The sequence below is a fragment of the Chiloscyllium plagiosum genome, unplaced genomic scaffold (assembly GCF_037043375.1).
Source record: "Chiloscyllium plagiosum isolate Xiang-an unplaced genomic scaffold, Cpla_swu_hap1 HiC_scaffold_16, whole genome shotgun sequence".
In the NCBI taxonomy this organism is placed as follows: Eukaryota; Metazoa; Chordata; class Chondrichthyes; order Orectolobiformes; family Hemiscylliidae; genus Chiloscyllium; species Chiloscyllium plagiosum.
In genome coordinates, this window is record NW_028270154.1 from 18,519,989 (window position 1) to 18,539,968 (window position 19,980).

A 19,980-nucleotide genomic window follows, 5' to 3' on the forward strand; every position below is an offset into this window, starting at 1 on the left:
AATTCCAAAGACACTTAACCCTCGGAGAAGAAATTCTTCCTCATCTCAATGTTAAATTGTCATTCCTTTATTATGAGATGATGCCCTCTAGTCCAGGATTTTCCCATGAGCAGAAGCATCCTCTTAGTATTTACCTTGTCAAGCCTATTAAGAATCTTTATATGTTTCAATGAGATCACGTCTCATTCTTTTAAACTCTAATTAGGAGAGTTCCAACCTATTTAGTTTTTGCTCATAACACAATCCCTCTGTACTAGGAATCATCCTGGTGAACCTTCTCTGAACTGCCTCTGATGAAACATTTCTTTCCTTAAATAAGGGGACCTAAACTGCTCACAGTATTTCAGATGTGGCCTTAACAGCACCTTGTGCAATTGCAGTAAGACTTGCCTACTCTGTACTCAAACAGTCATTCTTCTTCTGGATTACTTGCTGATTTGTGTGCTAGTTTTCTGTGTTTCATACACAAGTCCTGTTGTGTTGCAGCTTTCTGCATTTTTCTCCATTTAAATCATATTTTGTTCTTTTGTTCACCTTTCCAAAATGAGCAGTTTCATATGTTCCCACACTATATTCCATTTGGCAACCTTTTGCCCACTTACTAAACCTAACAATATCTTTCTGTAATCTTTCTTTGTATTCCTCTTGTAACTTGTCTTTGCACATATTTTTGTGCCATCTATAAATATGGCTACAGTACAGCACTTCCTTCCTCCAAGTTTTAATATAAATTGTAAACAATTACAGTCCCAACACTAATCCCTGTGGGAGCCCCACTGGTTATATGTTGCAAACCTATTTTATGGCAATGGTATCTTCCTTGACTTTCAATGGCATTACCATCACTGAATCCGACTTAATGGTCGTATGATCAAGTTCAATTAAATATTTAAAAGGTAGAGTTGCAAATTAAGATTCCAAATTTAAGTAAAGTATCTTCAATGCAATGAAGCAAAAATTGTGTGCGGGAAACTGGGCAAAATTATGTAAACTATATATTATTCAAAACCAGGGTATACCCCTAAAGAACAAGAGGTCTTGACAGAAAATGTCAAGAATGACTAAAGCAGTCCAGTACATCAGATGAGTTGCAATTGTTCAAAAAGCAGCTTGTTACTATCTTAAGGGCAATTTGTGATGGCTGGTAAATGCTGGCCTAGTCAGTGACATCCATATGCTGTGAAAGAATACATTTTTTAAAAAGTTTTGTTCTAGGTGAAAAGGTCCAGATGGTGTTTGCCCAAAGGGTAGAGAGAGAGAGAGGTAAGAGTATTAAAAGATGGATATAGCAACTATTCAAGGTGGTACAAAACTAAGAAGCCAGTGCAGTGAACATGTTTCAGCAAACAAGTAGTCAATGCTGCAATCTTTCCAAGGACAGTGATTAAAGGAGGGAAATCTTGGAGCAGTGCAGCTGTGCTGTGAAAATGAGAGTGTAAGGTTGCGGAGGCAGGTGAAGGAGAGAAGATTGAATGTGGAAATTGAATAGTAATCAGTGCTTTGAGTGCAGGAGGAGCAACTAACCACAAGCTTTGGATGATGTATTGACCATTAGGACAAGGGACATAAAGTAGGTGCAGATACTCCTGGAGAAAGCATGTTCAGCCATAAGTTGGTTCCAAATCAATAATATAAGGGAAATTCATATTAAAGTTGTAAAGGGAGGAAAGGCTAGAGGTTGTAAAATAGGTAAAGGCTCCGGATTACAAATAGCATTAGATTTCAATTTGATAACGTGATTTGTTTGCTAGCATTCTGTTCAAAATTTCAAGATGCTGAACGTGTTCATCCTGTTTACATGTTTTTAATCTTTCAGAAAGAAGACAAATCTAAAATGTATTTCTTTTATCCAAACAGGATGATGATTTTTCAGGAAGGGATGACTTTGATGATGCAGATCAGCTCAGGATAGGGAATGATGGCATATTCATGCTGACATTCTTCAGTAAGGATTATTTTAAAATTACATTTATTTTAAAATAAGCTTTTTAGAATTATGTCCTAATAATAAGGCAGACCTTTGAAACAAAAAATAAACTACAAATATAATGTGAAGTATGTTGCATATCAACAGAGATGAGCTTTTTAGTTTACCATTTCATGTTATTTATTGGTATCTGTATAATTTAGCGCTAAACTCTGAAACATGTTTTCTTTTAAAAGATGTGTGTTTAATTTGAGTTAGCAACTCCAGTAATTTTGAGTATTGATAATATGAAGGGAGATTAGATATGAGCGTTAATAGACATTTTGATCTTCTACGTTAACAATCAAAGAATCCCTACAGTGTGGAAACAGGGCACTCAGCCCAACAAGTCCACATTGATCCTTCAAAGTATATCCCACCCAGACCCATTCCCCTACCCTATTAATCTACATTTCCCATGACTAATGCATCTAAACTACACATCCCTGAACACTATAGGTAATTTAGCATGGCCAATTCACCTAACCTGCACATCTTTGGAAAGTGGGAAGAAACCAGAGCACCCGGAGGAAACCCATGCAGACATGGGAGAGTACGAAAACTCCACACACAGTTGCCGAAGACAGGCGTTGAACCTGGGTCCCTGGCGCTGAGAGGCAGCATGCTGCCCTGTTTCACCAATTTCCAATCACCAAACAATGTGATTTGTTTGTCTTCTCTTTCAGGAGATGTAGGCATTACTAGTAATGCCAGCAATTTGTGCTTGTCAGTATTTGTCCTTGAATTGTATGGCTTTCTTAGCCATTTCAAAGGACAATTCGGAGTCAATCATATTGCTGTGGGTCTGGAGTCACATGTAGACCAGACCATTTGTGCTGGCAAACAGCAAACTGTTTTGAAGTCTGTCTACTTCAACGCCAGAATGATTCGAAATAAGGTGAGCTTGCAGCATGGATAGGTACCTGGGACTTCGATGTTGTGGCCATTTGAGAGACATGGATAGAGCAGGGTGAGGAATGGATGCTGCAAGTTCCAGGGTTTAGATCTTTCACTAAAAACAGACAAGGTGGTAAAAGAGGGGGAAGTGTGGCCTTGTTAGTTAAAGATAGTATAATGGTGGCTGAGAGAATTTTTAATGGGACTCGTCTACTGAGGTAGTGTGGGCTGAGGTTAGAAACGGGAGAGGAGAGGTTACACTGCTTGGAGTTTTTTTTTTAATAGGCCTCCACAGAGTTCCAGGGAGGTGGAAGAGAGGATTAGCAAAATTATTCTGAGTAGGAGTGAAAGGAACAGGGTGGTCATTATGGGGGACTTTAACTTCCCCAACATTGACTGGAAATGTTATAGCTCTCGTAAGTCAGATGGATCAGTTTTTGTCCAATGTATACAGGAGGGTTTCCTGACACAGTATGTCGAAGGGCCGACAAGAGGGGAGGCCATTCTGGATCTGGTGCTTGGTAATGAACCAGGCCAGGTGTTTGATTTAGTTATAGGTGAGCACTTTGGAGAAAGTGACCATAATACAATTTAGTTTAGCGATGGAAAGGGATAGATACATGCCACGGGTCAAGAGTTATCGATAGGGCAAGGGCAATTATAATGCGATTAGGCAAGAATTAGGATGCATAGAATGGGGTAGCAAAATGCAAGGGATGCAGACAATCGAAATGTGTAGCTGGTTTAAGTAACAGGTATTGCGTGTCCTTGATAGGTATGTCCCTGTCAGGTAGGGAGGAAGTGATAAGGTAAGAGATTTGTGGTTTACTACAGAAATTGTATCTCTTCTTAAGAAGAAGAAAGAGACTTGTGTTGATGACGCAAGATGATTCAGATGAGGCGATGGAGAGTTACAGATCAGCTAGGAAGGATTTAAAGAGAGAGTTAAGAAGAGAAAAGAGAGGACACTAGCAGTCTTTAGCAAATGGAATAAAGGAGAACCCTAAAGCTTTCCATAGATATATGAGGAATAAAAGGATGATTAGGGTAGGAATAGGGCCAGTCAAAGGCAGAAGTGGGAAGTTGAGTGTGGACCCTGTAGAGATCGGAGAGGTGCTAAACGAACATTTATTATTGGTGTTCACTCAGGAAAAGGAGAATATTGTAGAGGAGAAGAATGAGGTACGAGATATTAGACTAGAAAGGATCGAGGTTAGTTACGAACAGGTGTTATCAATTTTAGAAGGAGTGAAAGTAGACAAGTCCCCTAGGCTGGATGGGATTTATCTGAGGATTTTCTGGCAAGCTAGGGAGAAGATAGCAGAGCCTTTGGCTTTGATATTTGAGTTGTCATTGTGTACAGGTTTAATACCAGAGGACTGGAGGATTGCAAATGTTGTGCCCTTGTTCAAGAAGGGCAGCAGAGATGACCCAGGTAATTATAGACCAGTGAACCTTACTTCTGTTGTAGGAAAGGTTTTGAAAAGGATTAGAAGAGATAAGATTTATAATCATCTAGCAAGCTACAATTTGATTTTGGATAGTCAACATGATTTCATCAAAGGCAGGTCGTGTCTCACAAACCTCATTTGAGTTTTTTGAGAAGGTGACCACGCATGTAGATGAGGGTAGGGCAGTTGACGTGGTATACATGGACTTCAGTAAAGCCTTTGATAAGGTTCCACATAGTAAGCGGATGGAGAAAATGCAGAGGCATGAAATTGAGGGTGATTTAGCAGTTTGGATTAAAAACTGGCTTTCTGGAAGAAGGCAGTGAATGGTGGTTGATGGAAAATATTCAGTCTGGAGTCCAGTTACTAGTGGTGTGCCACAAGGATCTGTTTTGGGACCACTGCTGTTTGTCATTTTTATAAATGACTTAGACGCAGGCATGGGTGGATGGATTAGTAAATTTGCAGATGACACTAAAGTCAGTGGAGTAGTGGATAGTTTGGAAGAATGTTACAGGTTGCAGGGGGACTTGGATAAACTGCAGAATTGGGCTAAGAGGTGGCAAATGTAGCTCAATGCAGCTAAATGTGAGGTGATGCACTTTGGGAAGAATAACAGGAAGGCAGAGTACTGGGCTTAAAAATGTGTTGCTGGAAAAGCGCAGCAGGTCAGGCAGCATCGAAGGAGAATCGACGTTTCGGGCATTAGCCCTTCTTCAGGAAACATCGATTCTCCTTCGATGCTGCCCGACCTGCTGCGCTCTTCCAGCAACACATCAAGCTCTGATCCCCAGCATCTGCAGTCCTCACTTTCTCCTAGGCAGAGTACTGGCTCAATGGAAAGATTCTTGGTAGTGTGAATGTGCAGAGGGATCTTGAAGTCCATGTTCATAGATCCCTGAAAGTTGCCACCCAGGTGGATAGTGCTGTTAAGAAGGCATACGGTGTGTTAGGTTTCATTGGTAGAGGGATTGAGTTTCGGAACCGCAATATCATGCTGCAACTATACAAAATGCTGGTGCGGCCATACTTGGAATATTGTGTACAGTTCTGGTCGCCCCATTACAGGAAGGATGTGGAAGCATTGGAAAAGGTGCAGAGGAGATTTGTCAGGATGTTGCCTGGTCTGGGGGGAGGGGGGGGTCTTATGAGGAATGGCTGAGAGACTTGGGTCTCTTCTCATCGGAAAGAAGGCGGCTAAGGGGGGATTTGATAGGGACACACAAGATGATCAGAGGATTAGATAGGGTAGACCATGAAAGACATTTTCCTAGGAGGATGACGTCAGCTTGTACGAGAGGGCATAACTACAAATTGTGGGGTGATAGATTTAAGACAGATGTCAGAGGCAGGTTCTTTATGCAGAGAATGGTATGGCCGTGGAATGCCCTGCCTGCTAATGTAGTCAACTCAGCCACATTAGGGAGATTTAAACAATCCTTAGATAAACACATGGATGATTTTGGGATTGTGTAGGGGGACGAGCTGAGAATAGTTCACAGGTCGGCGCAATATCGAGGGCCGAAGGGCCAGTTCTGCGCTGTATTGTTCTATGTCTGTGTCTAAGGATGATGGAATTCCTTCCCTAAAGAACATCCCCAGCGCATTAACCTCTGGTTGCTAGTTCAGTCACATTGGCACTGTATCACCATCTCCCCTTAAGTCTTTAGAACTTCCTTATCTGAAATGGAGTTGGACCTTTTTCTACAATTTGAATGTGCACACATTACTGTGAGTAGCCTTACCATTTCGAGGCCTGAAAATCCTGTAACTAAAATGTATGAGCGGGCTGAAATTTGGATCGGGACTCCATTTTGTTTTGCCCAGCATGAAATCTCTACTTACTTCTGCTGCCACAGTGACATGCTCACCTCTGAAGAAGTGGAAGTCGTAAAATTGCCCATAGGAAATCCTTCACCACTATTACTCTGAAGGTAAATGGGACCTATATGTGCATTCTGGGGTAGTAATTAGGACTCCGTGCAAGCAAAGTTTTGTCTCCAGAATGGATGTTTTTTTTTCAGTGCACTAGTATTGACACTGAATGACTCACCCCTCCCATTAGAGTAGCAGATTCCAAGTGTCATTCTGAAATTCCTGTACAGTCTACATATAATAACTGAAAATGTCACAGGCAGCCCTCCCATATGTCATTGACACTGTTCCCTCAATTTCAGTCTGGAACCTGGCAAGTCTAAGGTCGACTGGTGGCTAGATCTGATGTCCTGCCTCACTCTTTGTTGAAGTTATTGTTTTAAAATTTCAACCCAAGGTATTTTTTTTAAATCCGCATGCTCAAAACTCTGGTTTATTTGGGAAGTTATTATTTGAGAAATCTGACAGTGTTAGAGGAGTCACAAGTATGAAGGAAAATCATGATTTTAATTAAACATTCTTTACCTGTGTTTCCTAGTGGCATTCCTGTTCAACTGGATTGGTTTCTTCTTATCATTTTGTTTGACCACTTCAGCTGCTGGTCGGTATGGGGCCATTTCTGGATTTGGCCTCTCTCTGATAAAATGGATCCTCATTGTCCGGGTGAGTGAAATACTTTTTACATCTCATTTTGACCCTCCCAAGCAAAAAATCAAACTGCTTCCAAACCTGAAATAAGATGAAATTGAGCTTTGTTAGTAACAGTTCTAAATTTCCATTGGGTTTTGTGATCATTGAGCTTACTGATGCTATATGGTGAAAATTATGCTGCTGTGTAATGACAAAAGAATATGTTTTACCCAGTCTTTAAGGCAATATTCTCACTCTTACACCATACTATTTTCCATTTAATAGTAATGTTTCAGCAGAGATGTAAGTGTAATTTTGATGATGTCATGTAATTAGATCTGTTATAGTGAGGTGTTCATGAAATGAAAGAAGCTGTTGCAGTCAAATGATGTGTTCTGTAAATTGTAATTCCAGTTTAGATTAGGTTATATTAGATTAGATTAGATTCCTTAGTGTGGAAACAGGCCCTTTGGCCCAACAAGGCCACATTGACTCTCCCACCCAGACCCATTCCCTAACTAATGCACCTAACTATGGGCAATTTAGCAAGGCCAATTCACCTGACCTGCATCTTTGGACTGCGGGAGGAAACCGGAGCACCCGGAAGAAACCCACGCAGACACTGGGAGAACGTGCAAATGTTCTAATAAGACAGTTGTCCAAGGCAGGAATTGAACCAGGGTTCCTGGCACTGTAAGGCAGCAGTGCTAACCACTGAGCCACCGTGCCACCCCTACTTTGAGATATTCAAATATTTTTGAGACTTTTGACAGGTCTGAAGTCATTTTTATGACTTAAATTGACAGTAGAAAATCTCAACTTGCTGCTGTAAGTGTGATCTAATTCAAAGTTTGAATGAGTTCCTGCTCCTTCCCATAAGGAGTTGAAGTTTTACTCCTACATTTTTGTAGCAGCAGCATGTGACTATGGGATTGAGAGTTTGCACAATTTTTAATAGCTAGCGCACACTGTATTCACATTTGCTATGCGAATTACCAATGCATGCAGTATTACCAACAAGCAGAGTTACAATTCCATGTAAACCAGGTTAGATTTATGTATACAAATAGTTTTTAGTAATACAGAACTTGAGGATTGCAGGAAAAAGGCAAATTTTGTTGAAGTTATTTGCCTGCACTTAACTGGGAAATTTGCAAGGAATACCAGTGTGAAGAAATAACAACATTATATTCATGCACATGAAAAGTTGTTTTCCCTTTATACTAGCATTTCTCATGGATTGTCCAAATGAACTAAAGAAAAGCTTTTAACAAAACGTCTTTTTTTTTGGCAAGACTTAGATTTATTTTCTGAAATCTAACGAGTAACCTTAGAAAATAATACAAACTCTGAAGCAATAACAGCCGCAAATGTACTGAACTATGTGGTGCTCCTGACAACATCAAGTACAAACAATTTCTTCACAAATATTCTCAACACTGATTTTGGATCTGTGCAACCATAGTTTATTGGCTTTCATGGTTTTCAAATTGTTCTGTTGCTTAGGCTAGAGTCTTGAATTTCCTTTTTGTCCTTGATTTAAATAGGAAAATCCATTTGTGTGGTCAGAAAAAAAAGACCTTCATTGCATCATTCAGGATCTCCAGACATCCCAAAGTTTTTGACAGCCAATGAAATGCTTTCAAAGCATAGTCATTTTGTAGTGAAGGAAACATTGCAGCAATAGAATTGAATATTAATATTGAATTTGTAATATTGAAATGTCGTAGGTAACTATAGAGAGATGAGATAAATAGGTGAAATTATTTCCTGTTTACTTTAAGTAATGCTTTCTAAGTATCATTTAAGTTACCTTTTTTATTGCTGATACAAAGATGGCACTGCAAGATTTAAAGCTATATATTCGTTTACATCTCTGGACTTTAATCAAAACAAAATTTTGTCTTTCAGTTCTCTACTTATTTTCCTGGATACTTTGATGGTCAATACTGGCTCTGGTGGGTGTTCCTAGTCCTGGGTAAGTGACTTACTATCACGTTTAGAAACGTGGCTATTTTTAATCATTCTTTTTAAACAGACATGCAGAACTTGAATAATCTAGTGATGTATTAGCTGTTTTCAACTCAGCATTTCTTGTATACCAGACTAAGAATCTATGCAGTGTATTTGCAGTGCAGTTCCTCATGTGGCAAGGAAAATCTTGAGCATCTTGCGTGTCTACTAAATAATAATAATTGCTGTTTTGTACAGCACATTTTCATACAATGAAGCAACTCAGTGCTTTATAAGGTATCCAAGAAGGAAGAGGAAGCAGTTATTTTGGGGATGTGATAAAAAGTAATTGAGAATGGAATCTGGGGACTTTTGAAAGAAAGTTAACTAGCATATTTCGGAAATTAAGTTCAGAATGAATGCAGTAGCTGAATGCTGTGCCATAGGGGACAGAATGAACATACAAACATACATAGGCATAAATTAAGGGTAGAAGTCATGTGGCTCCTCAAGCCTGCTCTGCCATTCACTAAGATTATGGTAGATTTAACTGTGGCCTTAACTTCACATTCCCAATATATTCCTATTATCCCTCAGTAACCTTTGACTCCCTTGTGAGTCAACTATCTAACTACCTCTGACTTACAAGTGTTCAGTTAATCAGCTGCCACTATTTTCTAAGGAAAAAGAATTCCAAATACACAACTCTCAGAAAACATTTCTCCTCGTCTTCATCTTTTTAAAAAAAAGTTCCTTATTTTTAAACTGTCATATATTTCTAGTCTCTCCCACAGGTGGAACTATCCTATTAGCATTCACCTTGTCAAGTCCTGTCAGAATCTTGTGTGATTCCATAAGATCACCTGTTACTCCTCTGAACGCAAATGAATGCATACTCTGCCTTTCCAGCATTTCCTCTTAAGTTAACCCTCTCACCCAAAATATCAATTAAATGAACCTTCTGCTAACTGCCTGTAATGTATCTATTTATTTTATTAAACAAGAAAGCCAAAATTGTACATAATACTCCAGCTGTGACCTTATCAATGCTCCACATCTTTGGAAAGTGGGAGGAAACCAGAGCACCCGAAGGAAATCCCACACAAACACAGACAGATTGTGCAAACTCCACACAGGCAGTCACCAAAGGGTGGAATCGAATCTGGGTCCCTGGCACTGAGGCAGCAGTGCAAACTACTGAGCCACTCTGCTGCCCCAAAAGTCATGAATATGAATTGTAAAAGGTTGAGGCCTCCTGGTGATCTGTGATATTTCACTCATCACATCTTGCCAGCCTGAAAATGACCCATTTGTGCCTTCTGTGTTCCATGTTAGCTAACTGATTCTCCATCCCCAAATTATTACCCCCTATGCCATGAGTTCCTAGTTTGCATGGTAATCTTCAATATGGCACCTTGTCAAATGCTGTCTGGAAACTTTAAGTGCAGCACATCCACAGGTTCCCCTTTACTCACATTGCATCTTCCTTCCTCAAAAACGTGTAGTCGATTAATTAGACATTATTTTCCTTTCACAAAACAATGTCAACTGAGATTTTTATGAGTCCTATAATGTTTACCTTTATAGATTTTAGTATTTTCTTTATTACAGACGTTAATCTAAGTGCCCTGTAATTTCCTATCTTCTGTTTCTCCCCTTTCTTGAATTAAGGAGCCACATTTGCTATTTTTCAATGTGAAGGGTCCTTTCTAGAGTCGAGAGAATTTTGAAAACTTTAAAACTGTTATTTCATCTATTATTCCATCAGCCACTTCCATTAAGACCCTAGGGTGAAGTCCATCAAAACCTGGGACTTATCAGCTTTCAGTTCTGTTCATTTTCTGAGTACCCTTTCCCGGTGAATACAATTTTTAAAGTTCCTGCTATCTTTTACCTCCCGATTGACCATCATTTCTAGGAAGTGATTTGTCACCTCTAAGTGAAGACAGATGTGAAATAGCTATTAATTCATCTACTACTTCCATTTTCTCCATTTTTCAACCCTAAAAATTGAGGATCAATGCACACTTTCATTTTTTCCTATCCAAATATCCGTTGAAACTTGTAATATCTTATTGCATTACTAGCTAGTTTTTTTTTATTGTACTCTGATTTCTCCCTCCTTATTAATCCTTGTCATTCTTTGCTGTTTTGTATATTCTGTCCAAGCACTCATCTTTGTAGATTTATATGCTTTTTCTTTCAATTTAGTACTGGTCTTTAACTTGTCCATTAGCCACAGATGGGGTGTTATTCCAATGGAGTTTGTACTTTTTCACTGGAATATTTTTCTTACAGGTATTCTGAAATATATCCTTAAATATCTGCTACGGCATCTGCATGAGCTATCCTGTAACCTAATATGCCAGTTCGCTTTACCCAGCTCTGACACTGACTCGAATTTGACCTTAATGAAGTTTTAAAAACTGATTTTAGATCAATTCTTCATTCCTTCAAACTTAATTCAAGGTTCAAACATGTTATGATCACTCCTCCCCACTGCAAACCTTTGTTAAGATCACTAACTGGTCCTGTTTCATTGCACATTACCAGATCTAGCATAGCCTGCTTGCTGGTTGACTCCAGAACATGTTCTTTTAAGAAGCTCTCCAAAAATGTGCCATGAACTCATCATTCCAGGCTACCTTTGCTAGTTTGGTTTGTTCAATCTTTCTTTTTGTAAATTAAAATCATATAATTATGACTGTACCTTTCTCATGAACCCCCATTATTTTTTCTCGTGTACTCTGGGCTGCAATGTGAGTAAGATTATGGGCCTGTGTACTGCTCCACAAGCAACTTCTCACCATTACTATTTCTCATCTGTACCCAAATTGATCCTACATCTTGATCTCCCAAGCTAAGGTAATCTCTTACTGTTATACCAATGTTATACCTTTATTGGCAGGGCAGTGCCTCTTCCTTTTCTGATCTGCTTCTCTTTCTTAATTGTCATGTAGCCTTGATAAATATTCATCTTGCTAAATGAGAGGAAAGTATACATTTGACCAGGATGCATATAATATTGGGAGAAGTGCTTTGAAAATAAAGATTTTAAGGTATTTGCATGAGGAATAAGACATGTTTGCTCACCATCGAAAATAGTTCAGGATAATATGTCAGTTCTAGGGAGCAGATTTTCATGCAACTACCTGTGTAGCACTGGGGCAAACAAATTGCTCCTATAAAAGGAAGAAAACTAAGCTTCACAAAATCACATGGCAAGAGAAAGTTGAATTACTAGGTCAAAATCTTCAAATTCCCTTCCTATCAGCACTGTGGGTGTACCTACCCTGTATGGACTGCAGTAGTTTAAGAAGGCAGCCTATCTTCAACTTCTCAAAGGCAATGAGGAATGTGCAATAAACACCCACATCTCATGAAAAATTTAATAAAATGTTTCATGCATAATCTGTTGAATACTTGGTTAAGTAGTTAGATTAATCGTAGGGAATTCTGCCATAGTCACACTAATATTGCAGATTCTGCTTGAAGCCACAAAGTACGGTACGTTGCAAGAGCAAAGCTTCTCATCCAGGATGAAAAGATTAGCTATAGCTTTGAAGATGTCTCCTGTCATTGTTACCATTTTGACTGATTGTTTCTCTCTCTCTGTGGTTGCTGCACAGTCTAATTGCAGAGAATATATATAGAGCTCCAGGGAACTGCATGATTTTTGATGATTCCAGGTTGTGATATTAATTCAGTTTAATGTATTTCAAGAGCTATTATACATATTGTGAAAATATATTGAGCCATTTGTGTTCCCACAAGTAATCTGATTAAACAGGGATGTAACAAGCTGAGTGCAGCAATTTGACGTCAGTCTTGAACTGGTCACAGGCTTGTATTACATTTTGTGTCAGCAATTTTATCTTTCCAGTATTTTTTGACCTTACTTAAAATAAGCAGCTTTAAAAAAAAAATTGGTTACATTTGCAAATCTGTGAATTCTGAGTACTTTCATATTGCATACTACTTAAAGTGAACCAATATTTTGTTTTGCAGGCCAGGCTTTCCAATAGTTTTATTTGTGTAAATATAGGAGAAAATATGAAATAATTCAATGTGCAATATTTCATTTATTACGAATCTCTACAACTTTCAATAATGCTTTCAGCTAGAATCTTATCAGTTTTTGCCGTTAGTTTTTATTTAAACGTTTAAATGAACAACTCAGGCTGACATAAGCCATTATGTACGTAACCAAACTGTCCTCACAAATAAAAGGCAAAGCTGTAGGTTTGAACTTTTTTTTTTATTGAATAGCCTATCAAAGAAATAGTCCAGGAAAGGGTTTGTACCTTTATATTCTGCCCCCAAAATGTCATGGAAGGTTACAACTCAAAAGGCCATTTGGTCCCTTGCAGAAAGCCAGCACAAACATGAACAATTTAGGTAGACCCACTGCCCCACCATTCATGACTGGCAATTATTCGTTTAAAATTATAATTTGATCCAAGAGCCCAATAGTTGTGTCTCGTGTGTAATTGAGCTATACAGATCCAAAAACTGCCAGCTTTGATTACTAACCTTACTGAATTGATTTAATAGGAAGTATGTTTAATTCATAGGATGAATGTATAGCTGTTGAGGCCAACATTTGTTGCCCGTCCCTAATTGCCTTTGAGAAGTTGATGATAACCAACGTTTTGAATTGCTGCAATCACAGGACTGTTATGGAGGAAATCAAAGATTTTGATCCAGCGATAGCGAAGGAACAGTGATGTAGTTCAAAGTTAGAAAAGTCTGAGTTAGTGGGAACCTGCGTGTGGTGGTGTTCCCATGTATCTTCTACCTTTGTGCTTGTAGCTAGTGAAGTGTGTTGGTTCAGAAGGTGCTGTTGAAAGGGCCTTGCCAAATGTGTATCTTGAAGATTGTACACACTATTAATCACCAGAGGTTAAAAAATACTTGACAGAATGCAAGCTTTCTAATCAGTTTTATTTTGACTTGCATCACAAAATCCCTAGTTGATTCTTCTTTCCCTTACAGTTATTTTTAATCAACCTGCTCAGACACGTTATGAGAGTTGAACCCAGGCCTTCTGGCCCGGAGTTAGGGACACTACTACGACCCCACACTAGCCCACCCTTATTTTCCATATGTACACATTCAATTGCTCCCCTTAATATAAGTACTACCTGTTCACTAATTCCATCCCTGCCACACCCCACTAGAGACATAGTTATACAGCACAGAAACAAACCCTTCAGTCCAATCTGTCCATATCAACCAGATACCTGAAATTGATCCAGTTCCTTTGCCAACATTTGGCCCATACCCCTCTAAAGCCGCTCTCAGTGGCTTAGTGGTTAGCACTGCTGCCTCACATTGCCAGGGAACTAGGCTCAGTTACACCCTGAGTGACTGTCTTTGGAGTTTGCATGTTCTCACTGTGTCTGCATGGGTTTCTTCTGGGTTCTCTGGTTTCTTCCCACAGACCAAAGAAGTGGAGTTTAGGTGAATTGGCCATGCTGAATTGCCCACAGTGTCCATGTGTAGGTTATGTGAATTAGCCATGGGAAGTACACGGTTACAATGATAGGGTGGGGGGTTCTGGATGGGATGCTGTTTGGAGTGTCAGTGGACTCAGTGGTCCCTTTTTTAAATCTTTCCCCTCTTACCTGAAACTTATACCCTCTAGTTTTGGACTCCGCTACCAGAAAAAGACCTTGGCTATTCAACCTATCCATGTCCCTCGTGATTTTATAAACCTCTATAAGCTCACCCCTCATGTTCAGAGTTTGCCTTTTTGTTCTTTAAGATTATTTTTTTTTACTGTACACTAAAGTTCCATATGTCTTTTATCCAATATTTCTAATAGTTTCTTAGAAACTGCTCCTTTCTCCCTAAATCCATCCCCATCTACCAACACGAGCAGGAGTTTCTAAATTAAGATTTTTACATCTGTCCTGATATTTTTTTTAAAATTTCCGAGTTAAAGGCAGCATTTACGAAAAGAAACATTAGGTATCTCCTGGACTTGAGAATCCATCACATTGCATAACAAATATCACTAAAATCAATAAACTCTGTTCTTGGTATCTCCCACTGATCGAAATTTTAAACTTTCCATCTTGAGTTCTTTTAATATTTTGTTTGTCCAAATAATATTTTCCACCTTTGGGAGTTTTCATAGCTGTTCTCAACTCTAAGACTGGAAAACTGACATCTGGCTTCATTTGGGTGCTCAGCTAATTCAGCTGTCCAATTCGACCTAATGATTCTTCCATTTTGAAAGCTGCTGTATCGTTTTGTGAGGCTCCACTTCTACTTAGTTAAATGGGAAAGACGTTTTCCAAATAAATGATGATGCACAGCAACACACTGTGCATCCTTCCTGATTTCAATCTGATGAACATGAAGTCCTCAGAACCTGAATTACAATATGTAATTCTGCTTCAAGTCCATTTATGGCCATGCTTTCAAATTCACTGCTCCCTTCCTATAAGAAGTCATTGAGGTGCATCATGAAAATGTACAAAAGCTATCCTACCCCCATTCCAATACCATTAAAACACTGCAGGTTTGTTTTCAACTGGGACAGCCCAGTTTTAATACCAAGCTCTACTAGAATCATTCTTAATGCCATATAAACACTTAACATCAAAGATCTGCTCTGGAGGGCACCGAGAAGCTTCTCTTTTGAGCTGACCTCCCTTCTGAAATAATTTGGAGATGCTGGTGTTGTACTGGGGTGTACAAAGTTAAAAATCACAACACCAGGTTATAGTCCAACAGGTTTATTTGGAAGCACTAGCTTTCGGAGCACTGTTCCTTCAGCAGATGGTCCCTTCTGAAATGCCATTTTATTCTGAATTGATCTATATTTCCATGCATTTGTGGCTAATAATGTGAAGAACATTTTCAAAATTGCTTCTCTTGCTGTTTGTGAGTTATATTCCTATCTTGGTCTCCCTAGTTTATTGTCAAAATCTCATGCCTCTAGTTTAGATGTAGCCTTATATGCCCCGCACATATCCTTCAAAGTGGATTGCCAGCCTTATCACAATCTACTACCTTTGCATATGCCCAAATTCTCCCTAGCTTATTAAAGTCCTTGCTGTTTTGTAGCCTTTACTGACTTGTCTTCTCATTTGTTCATAATCACTAAAACTTCCTGGTGACATGGGTGTCTCTGCTCCTGGTCTGAATGATATTCGTTAACCTTTTTAAGCTGCACCAATTAACATTGTGTCCTCCATTTTCGTATGGCCAGTTGCCCTAATTGCACCACAAATGCTGCTGCAGATGAATGCTTTGTGTATTTTAGCAGAGCTCAGTCAATAATTTTGCAAATGCTCCATAATGCCAGGATCATGTTTCTCTACTAAATGTTGCATCCAACTTACTGACATCTGTACTGGATCACTAACTTGCATTAAACTTTACCTCCGTGATTTTGCTCTCCCAACAAGCAGTACTTTCTGATTTTGCCTCCAAAATCAAACAGAAAGGATGTTGGAAATTGTGTTAAAGCAGACTGATGGCAGCATTCAGTGTTCAGACTTGCCTGGAGCAAAGCCCTGTCTAACAATATGTAAATGCCAAAGTATACAAACATGTTGCTTGCTAATCTGTGGGCCTGGAGTCATGTGTAAGCCAGACCTGGTAAGGACAACAGCTGTCCTTCCCTTTAGGCAACGAGTGGACCAGATTGGTTTTTATGATCGTTTTTACATGGTTGCAATTAAACTAGCCTTTAATTCCAGATTTTATTCAAGTTTCGCCATCTCTTTGGGTGGAATTTGAGCCCATGGCTCCACTGCCTCCTGAAATTTTGAAGAGATCCAATCAATTCAAGGGCATTTTTCCAAAGAATACTCTTTGGACACAAGCACTAACTCTATTTATGTCTCCATAGCTGCATCCAGACTTGCTGAGTTTAACCAGCACTTCTGTTTCAGATTTCCAGTGTTATCAGTCTTCTGCTTTTAATCAAGGGCAGCTCAGGATGGGCAACAAATGCTAGCCTTGCCAACGATGGCCATATCCCATTTTTTGTAAAAAATTTAAAAATTGAGAGAAAATTTATAGAGGTGTTGAGAAATGTTTTCACTCAGGATTTTTGCGGGGTGGGCAGGTTACAATTCTTGAATATGGGCTTGAAGTGATGTAATGTACGGCCAGAGAACCAGGAGTTGGATGTTAAGCTTAAGCTGGATAACTCTTTAAGATGACAGAGAGCTAAACCTTAAGCTGAGTCTTCTGATTTAAACATTTCTATTATGTAAGTCAATTGTAACTGTTGCTTATTAATATATAACTATGAAAAAACCAAATGTCAACCAGTAGGATAAATTGACTTGCATTCCCTGATTCATGTATGATGTTTGTATTCCTCGTCACAAACAATTTGTCGATCTTATTTCCACAATTTTATTTCTAGAATTTGTAGGATTGTTGAATTAAAAAAAAGTGTAACCTGAATTGTTCCATGTCGGTAAGAATCTTTGAACTGCAGGGTTGTGTTATATAAGATTATATTATTAATAGTGTACCAGCTGAATGAGAGCGTATTCTTGTAAATCATGCAAAAGGGAACCATAATGCAGCCAATTCCATTGTTTTTAATAATGACAAATTTGTCTAATAGTTTTGCTCACTATCTTGCAGGATTTCTACTGTTTCTCCGAGGATTCATTAATTATGCAAAGGTTCGGAAAATGCCAGACAGTTTTGCCCCTCTGCCAAGGACTAGGGTCCTTTTCATCTACTGAGAATTAAGGTCTGTTACCAATTCAGATTCACTAACAATCTTGCATTGCAAATAACTGCTTTTCAGGCAACAAGGTCTCAAAAGACCTTATCCATTTGATTTGAAATTCATATGGCACTATTTTAACCTAGGGAAGAGGATGGAAAAAAAGCATGGTGATTCGATTCGTATAAAGTACTGAATTAAGTAGGAGTTTACTTTTTCTGAAAGCAGCTCAAAATGAGGGACCTGTGTATTTTCTAAACCATACTAAGGTTCACAGGAGATATTAAACTCTCCAGCACAACCAAAGAAATTGTTTCCATGTTTTACAAGTGTATTTTATTTACCATGTTGAAACTTACATATTTTTAGCTGTTTTTATTCTGAGGTCGTTCAGCTCCACCAGGGAGCGGTGGGGGTGGGCAAGTGGTGGAAGAGTACAATTTGGTTTGCAGTTTGCTGTATGCTTTGAACACCAAATTTACCATTTCAGTCGAACAAAATGTGCTTTGGATGTGTCACTCGGCAGGAATAAGCAGGCAGTGTTGATTCTCTCATTTTAGCAGCTCTATTGTGCTGTTTGTCACTGAAATCAAATGAAAAGAAGAAGAATGATGCCAGCTTTAAGATGAAAGATTCCAATACCATGTGATCGGAAGGGATTGGAATACAGAATTCATCTTTTCAGTGTTGTGTTATTCACTATCTTTTATTTATATAGAATTGGATACTTCCATGTCTGACCATAGCTCTGTAATTCTCTTGCTGCTTTTTTCTCCTGTTCTGACTGAAAATAGAATGGGTCCCATTATAGTTCATAATGTCTTTTTTTTCTTCCTCACTACAGATGGTTTCCTGGAGAGTGATTTCCTGCATCCGTAGATTGAACAACTTGTTCACTAGCAACTGACACCTGCAGGAAGCGGACCTCGCAACTGGGGCACAAAAAAAGTGGGGGGATGGGGGGCGCGGCTGGTTAAATTACTGCATCAGAAAAGGACAACAAAGGACAACAGTGTTTCGTATCTGTTTTTAGATGTACAATTTTAATAGTGAATGCTGAAAACTAGTAATCATTATACTGTTTTAGTGGCTACTGTTGAAGTGCTATCGCAAAACTGGTCTGTGATGTACTAACAATGCCTTATTCATTTGGCTTCATTACCTAGCATGCACCTTGCCCTGATAACCAGTAGAGGGCACAATTGCTTTTCTTTTTCCTTTGGGCTTTATCATCAGTGAATTTTAAGAAGACAACATAGCGTAGAAATGATGCTGGTCATGATATATGTTTAAAATAATTGTACTCCTTGGAGGCTAGTGGTGAGATGATGTGTTATCATTTGCAGAACACTCCTGCATTTTAAGAACAGACTAATGCACTTTTTGTGCTTTCTGCCAAGAGTTATTGGACTGTACTTTCTGGTTTTATTATGTTCTCTGGTATATGACTGTAAATAGATCAGAACCTCTAATAAATGTAAATTCTATAACAGCCTTCTGAATCAGTGCTTGTTCAGTGAAAAAAGCATTTTGACATTCTAATTTCTATCCTTCCATAGTTTCAGTATTAATTATTTCTCACTCTTCCTCCTGATGCACTTTCACATTGATGTTTATTTTAACAGCATCTCTAAACCGCTGGCCTTGGCAAATGCTAGCAAATTTCACTTGCATTATAGCTGACTGTGTAAGACTCTGTTAAATAGTATGGACACTTGAGAGCAGCAGTTTGCTTTCCAGTGTGTGGCCTGTGTCAACAGAGGGTGCTAGAAATGCTAACTGTTTCAAATAGGGAAAAAAAGGTAGTCAGCAGATTCCACTCATTATTATTCAGTGTCACGTACTTGAATGTTCACATATGGATCGCTGATGAGGATCGATCTTGGCAGTGATAGGTCAGACAGTTTGCCAACACACTTACTAGTTTTTACACAGGAAGATTTGGTACTTGGACAAAATACTGGAAAAGTACCAGTGTAAACTCAATCAGATATTGGATCAGTACCTGAATCAGACTGAAGGAATATAATTTGCCAAAAATATGTAGTTGCACCAAATCTCCAGGGATTCAGCATTTTAACTTCAAACAGAGAAGCTGTAAATTGCATCTCACCCTTGATTTATCCTATTAATTTGTTTTTGGTTATGTCTTGTGGTGGATGTTATGTTTAAAAATACCAATTGTGTAAAGTCAAGGGTGATAATTGGAAAGTAGATTGTATTGATCATTGATTTCCTATAGGGTCCTCTTAGTTTCTTAACTGATTAAAATAACAGCCTGTGGATATCGTTTCATTGTTATCTGTCACTGAGCTATACAGATTAACTCTAAAACAAAAATGAAGTAGTAATATCCTTGGAGGCAAACTATCCATTGCAAAAGGTCTGCTATTTATTAGAATTAAAGTAGCCTTTTCACCCCGATCCAAAATAATAACTTTTAATAATACAATGTCTCTTAAACCCCTGCAAGAGCTTTAATTATCATTGAGGGTATGATT

The 19,980-nt window shown here is 38.7% G+C and overlaps 1 protein-coding gene across 1 annotated transcript in view; it reads left to right on the forward strand.

Annotated features, from left to right (window-relative positions):
- Positions 1 to 18,973, forward strand: part of LOC122556505 (NEDD4 family-interacting protein 1-like) — a 63,468-nt gene extending 44,495 nt beyond the window's left edge. The window contains exons 4-8 of the mRNA XM_043703211.2: positions 1,858 to 1,945; positions 6,728 to 6,852; positions 8,731 to 8,797; positions 17,392 to 17,503; positions 18,324 to 18,973. Coding sequence (XP_043559146.1) covers positions 1,858 to 1,945; positions 6,728 to 6,852; positions 8,731 to 8,797; positions 17,392 to 17,495 — 384 coding nt within the window. The 3' untranslated portion in view covers positions 17,496 to 17,503; positions 18,324 to 18,973. The remainder of the gene's footprint in view (positions 1 to 1,857; positions 1,946 to 6,727; positions 6,853 to 8,730; positions 8,798 to 17,391; positions 17,504 to 18,323) is intronic.
- The last annotated feature ends 1,007 nt before the right edge of the window (positions 18,974 to 19,980 follow it).